This window comes from Schistocerca nitens, chromosome 5, assembly GCF_023898315.1.
Source record: "Schistocerca nitens isolate TAMUIC-IGC-003100 chromosome 5, iqSchNite1.1, whole genome shotgun sequence".
In the NCBI taxonomy this organism is placed as follows: Eukaryota; Metazoa; Arthropoda; class Insecta; order Orthoptera; family Acrididae; genus Schistocerca; species Schistocerca nitens.
Window position 1 is genome coordinate 376,706,789 of NC_064618.1, and position 8,833 is coordinate 376,715,621.

General features: G+C 43.1%; 1 protein-coding gene across 1 annotated transcript; it reads right to left on the reverse strand.

Annotated features, from left to right (window-relative positions):
- Positions 1-6,190: 6,190 nt before the first annotated feature.
- Positions 6,191-7,306, reverse strand: LOC126260463 (piggyBac transposable element-derived protein 2-like). Its single transcript, XM_049957792.1, has one exon. It carries the CDS (start codon positions 7,304-7,306, stop codon positions 6,191-6,193), a length of 1,116 nt encoding a protein of 371 aa, XP_049813749.1.
- Positions 7,307-8,833: the final 1,527 nt, after the last annotated feature.

The following is an 8,833-nucleotide window of genomic DNA, read 5'->3' on the forward strand; positions in this document are numbered from 1 at the left end:
GGGCTTTGTCGCATAAAAAAAACAATACGGCGCATACTAATTCCCATCATGCCAACCGTGCAGTTTGAACGTCCAAACGTCAGCTTTTCAGAGGTTACGCCGATTTTATTTCATGTAGTTCAATAATTGTCACCGTGTAAGTACCCAATAAATTCCTATTCTTTCAAGATTCGAACTTCCCGATAAAACAGATTCAAACTTCCGATTACTTTACAAATGATATAACGCGTTAAATATTTCATGTCAAGTACGTAATGGAGAAGAAGCTTAGAAAAATTAGAAATTATGTTTAAATGTAACAATATTATGAGGTGAAAAGTTGCTACTCACCATATAACGGAGATGCTGAGTCGTAGATATGCAGAGAGGTTGTGCCTATCTGTGACTCAGCATCTCCGCTATATGGTGAGTAGCAACTTTCCTTCTCACAATATTGTTACATTTCATCCTGTATTTTCCATTGCTTAAATTATGTTTATAGTTTTTTGGAAGTCTCTCAGCGTTCTCAGTCCCAAATACCGAGAGTTCATCGAATTAATAGGGTTTGGTAACCAGGTGTACAGCAAGCTACCTGCCACAGTAGATTGGCAGAAAATCTTTCACCAAGGAAACCATAAGAATGAATATTTTACGAGTAGAAGCGAAACAGGTACTTCGGTTTCTCCTGGCCTCCCGTATTTCACGCGGATTGATAACTGAATGTTAGGCAGCACACATTACACACGTACGCCGAGAATGACCACGCCCTGCCGCCCCTCAGGGACATTACCAGTCTCAAAGGACGTCTAGCGCTCTGCTCCCAGCAAGCCTCAACGATCACTTTGTCTCTAACAAAAGTTGTTCTCACACACGATCTATCACCTCTTTCGGTTTGCCGGAAAGACTTTGAAGTGTATGTAGTTGTCCTAGACGGTCCAATCGCGGCCGGCCGACAGTCCTATTGCCCTTTCCACGAGTAGTGTCACAGAATGCGGTATGGAGGGGCATATGGTTAGCAACCGCCCTGCCTACCGTTATCAGGTTTCTTAACTTTGGAGCCCATACCAATCGGCCGAGTAGCTTCTCAGATGGCCTAAAAGGACTGAACGCACCCTGTACCCGTCCTCACACCAAGAAAAATCCGTGACAGTGTCGGAAATCGAGCCCGAGTCACCTGCATGGCAGTCAGCCGCCCTGACTACTCAGCTACGGAAGTGGATGTACGGTGTTTCAAAATCAGCGTTACAGTAGGTGTATCCGTATGTGGAGGCATGGATAAAAATAAACAATGCCAGATTGTAATTATCATCAACCTAAGGGCCCAGTACGTGGAATCTTGGTACATACTTCAGATGGTTAAACAACGCTATCACTTCTGGTTTCCATGGTTGATTGGTTGGTTGGTAGACTCGGGGGAGAGGACCAAACAGCGAGGTCATCGGTACCATCGGATTAGGGAAGGATCGGAAAGGAAGTCGGCCGTGCCCTTTTACAGGACCCATCCCAGCATTTACCTGAAGCGATTTAGGGAAATCACTCCATGGTTGGAAATTTGGACGGACTACATAACAGTATCTCGACGTCTTCGTGACCGTATCTATCAACAATAAGACGCAAGACCGCTTGCTGGTACTGTTTTTACCTGCTGGCCATGATACAGAACGTGTTTGACTCTTTCCCTCCCAGCACGTTCTCCAGATCTCTCTCCCAAAGGAAACATCTGGCCATGCGTGGCCGAGGGACTGCCGCATTACTATGATTTACAAACTTCGGCCGGGAGTTGAAGCAATAATAAGACATCAACGTGACTTCAAAAATGGTTAAAATGACTCTGAGCACCATGGGACTTAACATCTGAGGTCATCAGTCCCCTAGGCTTAGTTCTACATAAACCTAACTAACCTAAAGACAGGCAGGATTCGAACGTGCGGCCGTAGCAGTCGCGCGGTTCCGGACTAAAGCGCCTAGAACCGCTCGGTCACATCGGCCGGCAACGTGACTTCACAGTAGTGCATTCGTGGAGACGACCATCGACCTAGCCTGAGTCACCCAAAAGGCTGTCACATTTCCACTGATCGACGGTCGAATTCCGATTGGCCCATGCCCATTGAAATCGCAGTTGACGATGTCGTTGGGTCAACATGCAAACACGTAGGGGTGGTCTACAACGGAGCTGCGTATTTAACAGTGTACGATTAACGATGTGCTTCGAAATACTGGCGCGTGCACCAGCATTACGCTCTTTCAGCACAGATGACACACATCACCATCTATCCTACATTACAGAGCAGACAAGCCACGTTACGTGAAGAGTTCGACGTCCAACCATTTACACCATAGTGGTAGCTTCGGTGTTTTTCTACCTCTTTCCATAGATGATCACAACAGCAGCACGTGAACATCCCATCAGCCTTGTCGTTTTCGAAATATTAGTTCGCAGGCACTGAATAATAATAATCTGCCTTGGTCAGACTCACTTATCACAATGGATTTCTCGATTTGCAGCCCATACCTTCATTAGGGTGATCCCCTCCTCTTGTCTGCTGCGCTTAAATGCACTACTGGCAATTAAATTACTACACCACGAAGGTGACGTTCTACAGACGCGAAATTTAACCGATAGGAAGAAGATGCTGTGATATGCAAACGATTAGCTTTTCAGAGCATTCACACAAGGTTGGCGCCGGTGGCGACACCTACAACGTGCTGACATGAGGAAAGTTTCCAATCGATTTCTCATACACAAACCGCAATTGACCGGCGTTGCATGGTGAAACGTTGCTGAGATGCCTCGTGTAAGGAGGAGAAATTCGTACCATCACGTTTCCGACTTTGATAAAGGTCGGATTGTAGCCTATCGCGATTGCGGGTTATCGTATCGCGACATTGCTGCTCGCGTTGGTCGAGATCCAATGAGTGTTAGCAGAATATGGAATCAATGGGTTCAGGAGGGTAATAAGGAACGCCGGCGTCGTATCACAAGCAGTCGAGATGACAGGCATCTTATCCGCATGGCTGTAACGGATCGTGCGGCCACGTCTCGATCCATGAGTCAACAGATGGGGACGTCTGCAAGACAACGACCATCATCACGAGCATTTCGAAGACGTTTGCAGCAGCATGGACTATCAGCTCGGAGACCATGTTTGCGGTTACCCTTGACGCTGAATCACAGACAGGAGCGCCTGCGATGGTGTACTCAACGACGATCCTGGGTGCACGAATGGCAAAACGTCATTTTTTCGGATGAATATAGGTTCTGTTTACAGTATCATGATGGTCGGATCCGTGTTTGGCGTCATCGCGGTGAACGCACATTGGAAGCATGTATTCATCATCGCTATACTGGCGTATCACCCGGTGTGATGGTTTGGGGTGCCATTGGTTACACATCTCGGTCACCTCTAGTTCGCATTGACGGCACATTCAACAGTGGACGTCACATTTCAGATGTGTTACGACCCGTTGCTCTGCCCTTCATTCGATCCCTGCGAAACCCTACATTTCAGCAGGATAATGCACGACCGCATGTTGCAGGTCCTGTACGGGCCTTTCTGGATACAGAAAATGTACTCCAGATCTCTCACCAATTGAAAACGTCTGGTCAATGGTGGCCGAGCAACTGGCTCGTCACAATACGCCAGTCACTAGTCTTGATGAACTGTGGCATCGTGTTGAAGCTGCATGGGCAGCTGTACCTGTACACGCCATCCAAGCTCTGTTTGACTCAATGCCCAAGCGTATCAAGGTCGTTATTACGGCCAGAGGGGGTTGTTATGGGTACTGATTTATCAGGATCTAAGCCCCCAAATTGCGTGAAAATGTAATCACGTGTCAGTTCTAGTATAATATATTTGTCCAATGAACACCCGTTTATCATCTGCATTTCTTCTTGGTGTAGCAATTTTAATGGCCAGTAGCGTCCTTTTGTTCTGCGTCACGGGCCCGCAACGTCACCAGGCGAAATCCAACGTCGCGTTGGGCAGTGATCATAATGTTTTGGCTGATCACTGTATACTGGGCGGTCATAATGAATCTGAAAAGCTCGTAAGGGTGTTGTGCGGTAGAGTGCACTGAGGAATAAATAGTTAAAAAATTCAGTACTTTCCGCCGTTACTAATTTAACTAGCCTTGTGGTTAGGCAACCAGGTCGTTGTGCCCGCAAATTCAAGGAGCCTGCCACTGACAATGTCGTCAGACGAGTACTTCGTTTGGTTTCTTCAAACCGAACAAACGTAGCTTTTGGTAACCTGCCTTAAAATTAGCAGTTCCGAAAAAGGCACATTTTAAGTGGTAATGACCATTTCAACAAGTGGTCACTAATGGACTCAAAGATGTCTGTGCATTACCGGTATCGTATTTTAGCGAATACAGGTGCTTGAATTTGGCACGGACCTATCTGACTGGCTACCGTCAATGCTAAATAAAAGGGATATTCGGAAAGTAAGTTCCAGTCGGCCGCGAAATGGAAACCACTGTGAAAATCAAAAATCTTTTATTTGCAACAGTTAGCTACATCTTCTGCAAAGTAATCTGCATAGTTGCCACTTTGACATTCGGAATAGCGTTGTACCAACTTTTCAATATTATCGTCATAGAAGGCAGCCGCCAATTCTCTGCACTGGTCTACAGCTCGCTGTCCGGGCCAAAATGTTGTCTTCAGAGTCACTGATTCATGTGGTGTGAAATGAAACTGAGAGGGAGCCAATTACGGACTGTATTGTGGGTGATCAAACATTTCCCATCGAAAACGCTGCAGGAGCATCTTCATTGCCCCGGCAGAATGCGGCTGAGAATTGTTTCGAAAGGGAATATGTTTAACAGTTATGTTATGTGGGCTGCATAGCTTCGGGGTAAATTTCTCACCGGGGCCTCGTGCGTGGCGGGAGACACTATTTTCTAGGAATATTTACGGGCTCACAGCGCGCTCACATCTTAAAAGAGCGACGTGACGTGATCGACGGGCTTACTAGAGGCACTGCCCAACACGTCCATGCAAAGCTTCATCCGATTTTCACATGGTTTCCATTTCGCTACCGATTGGAACTTACTTTCCGAATAGCCTCGTAAATCGGAAACGGCCCAAATATCAATTTCATTCTTAAGAATTATTTCTTAGCACTACATTCCCTGCAGCACTGTTGCAAGCTTTCACATTGTGTCTGACCACCATTTATAGATACATATATTATTAAGCAGGGCCTGCTAAACAGGTGTGCTAATAAACACACAAAGTGAATTTCAACAAGAGAATCGTAAGAGAAAGTGCATTTAAACACAGGAAAATATTTTAGAAGCGAAAGAGGAACTGCAGTTTTGCTCAGCTTACTGCCTTTCAGGAAGACTGATAACATAGCTGACACACGTTACACACAAATGCCACGGAATGTCTACGCCTTGCCGCTACTCTGCGGCATAACCAGTCTTAAACGAAGTCTAGTATCACCAGGAAGCGCCAGCGAACATTTTGTCTCTAACAAAATTTGTCCTCCGTACGTGATCAGTAAGGTCTTGCAGTGTGCCTGAAAGAAACACACACAGAAGTATGATCTATAAAAATAAATATCACAATGCACCCACCGAGGATAGAAAACGTTCTCAGATTGCATTTATCACCTTCGTACGGGGCAGGCACCTATCATGGTTGAAAAAAGCCATCACTTGTGGTTTCGATGACTGGAAATTTGGACGGACGGCGTTACTTTTCTGCCGTGATAAGGCTGGTGGTTGTTATCCCTTTCCAGCCCAACTTTTATTTACTTGTGGGAAAAAATATTTTTTCGCGTATTTCCCTGCATAATGATTGGAATAATATATATTTATAAGAAATTTTTTTTTTTTTTTGTTTTTGGAGGGAAATTTGGGATGACTCCATATGGCATCATTGGGCAGGATTTGTTTCCTTCAGTCAGGTGGTTGGGATGTCACACTGCTTGGTAATGGAACTAGAATGAATATTTTAATTACACAATTTGAAGTAGTTTATTAAAGAAAAATTAGTACATACAATAATGCAACTTGCATTTCAGAACAATTTTATGTTTTTTTACAGCATGATTGTTACTGTACATAAAAATTTAAGAAACAGTTCCTGTGTTTGGTTAAGCAAAGAAGTTTATTATATTTGATGCATTTTGTTCGAGAATATGCTGTAATGCACAATATACATCTCTGTTTGTTTTCTACATTCTGTGGCCAGTGTCCAATGTTGTCATACCTTACTTACATCATCAACTGGGCTGGGAACCAATGGGGCTCGTTTCTTCACAACTGTAGGCGATGGACTGTCATCTGATGGCCGTCCTCGTCTTCTTACCAAAATGTCTCCCGCTTTTAGTAGTCCATGAGCTACATCAGACCGAAAAATCAACAGAAACATGTGTTTGGTAATTCCTCTTTGTCCGCAATGTCGGCGGTATATGAGCCACGCATTCACAACACACATGTCAAGAAGGTGGAATACGATCCTTAGATAAAATCTTTTCACATCAATATTACTCCTATACAAAGCAACCAGCATGTCGTACAGATCAACTCCTCCCATCGAACGGTTATATTCTCTAACAATGTCTGGCCTTGGAACATCAATATATTTTCGTTCTCCCACTGACCAACGTTTCACTGGTTCTACTGGACTTACTCCTTTGTATGATGATGCAAGAACGACAGACTTGTTATCATACCACTTCAGCGCTATGATGTTCCTTTCTGTTTCAGTTCGATAATCGTATGATCCTCGTCCCTGCTTTTTCAGTTCACTGTCTGCTTTTAGATTGCAGTCTTGAAGTCTTGTGGATCTAACAGTTCCAACAGCCAAAATGCCATAGTTTTTCAGGGCAGAAATAAGATTGTAAGAGGTGAACCAATTGTCTGTAAACACTTTGAAATTTTTATATTTTGGCAGTCCTTCCACAAGCCTCATCACAATATCACCACTTATACCAAGACCAGTATCATTATGTACAGTTCCTTTCCCTCGGTATATTTCAAAATCGTACACAATTCCACTAGAACCAGCATGAGCAAAAACTTTGATACCCCACTTGTGTGGTATGCTTTTTACATACTGTTTCAGGGATGAATGACCTTTGAAAGGAATGATTAATTCATCCACTGAATGATATTCCTGAGGTTCAATAATTGAAAAACCTTGTTTGATTTTGTCAACAAATGGTCTCACCTTGAACAGCTTGTCATAATCAGGGTCCTCTCTTTGTTTCATTTTAGTGTCGTCAATCACATGTAAATAATTTCTTAGCTTATCAAGCCTATTTATAGGCATTGAGTCAGCTATTGGAGAAAATCTTGTAGCCTCTGCCCAGTTCATTCTGTAACTAGGCATTTTCACAACACCTGCTAGGATGTTTATCCCTATATACTTTTCTATTTCACGAACATTTGTATCTAAAGATGCACCTGTTTTCTATGTGCAGTATAGATTAGATTGCTGAACTAGGTTCTGGATAATATCATCACTACACATTGTTCTGAAATACTGCAAAGACCTTCTCCTGGAGGGTCAGAAAAAAACTGCATTACATGATGTGTCCACTTCTTCAATGTCCTTCATTCTCCACCAAAGATCCCGGTGTGTATCACGCTGAATTTTCTGAGCGGAATAACTTGGTGCAACTTTTGGCTCAGCAAGTAGTCTTGAAGCTAAGGGAACATCATCTTCATCATTGGCTTGAGGGTCCAGAGTTTCAACCATATCAAGGTCCATTCCTTGAAGAAACTGTATTTCCAGTGTAGTAGGGTCCTGCTGCCGAGCATTTTCAATCTCTTCCTCCACATCAGACGTATCAAGGTCCAAATCAGATAACTCACCTTCTAGAAGCAGCAATATTTCTTCTTCTGATAATGGTTTATGATTGCAAATCATCTGGTAAACAAACCAGGAATTTTTTACTAAAGCAGCAAAAAAACTGGTAGATTATATAAATAAAAATTTTAACATATTAATATTAGTTAGTATAATAAAGCTTCAAAAGAAACTTGAAAATATTAGAGTTACACATTATGGTAAACTTTAGTCGAAGTTATTGCATGTACTACACTTGGTAACATAACAAATGCCCAATGATGCCAAATGGAATCACACATGTTTGTGACTTCCAAGCAGAAAATTACGGTAACTAGCATTATTTTCAAAGTGTTTTGTATTTAATTTACACTTTCAAAAATAATTTATTAGTGCAACTTTTATATTAGTTTGCTTCCTTTACCTTGATATAATATTTTGAAAGTCCAGCTGGGTGCACTGTACCGTAGACACCATGCAACATTACATTTGTGAAGGTTTTGTAGCCTAGTGCTCTCTGTTTTAGCGAATTCACGGTAGCCAACATAAGAACAATGAACTTTAGAAAGCCCTGCACACTTGTTTATAATCTTTGGACAAATAGTTTGGCCTTGGGAAAAAGTTAAATACGATGATGCCATACGGCATCACTGGGCTGGAAAGGGTTATATCTTCGACGTGTCCGTAGCGTTATCTATCAACAATATGACGCTGTTCTAAGAACAGGTACCGGAATGGGGCACGTTACACTATATCCTTGGCTATCTCGTGGCCAGACCTCACGGACTGAAAACATCTGATCATAGGTTGCCGAGATATTGGCACACTAAGATTTGCCAGCAACTACGATTGACGAACTGTGGAACAGAGTTAAAGCAACACGAATGAACGTAGCAGTATTTGCCAACCAAGCTCAGTTCAACTCCATGCTCGGGGAAGGGGGGGGGGGGGAGTTTAGAGCCGCTGCTGCTGCCGAAGTGGCAGATCCGTGTACTAATTTTGAACTCTGTTCGCCAACAAATTGTGTACTGATTTAATTATTTATTGAACCTA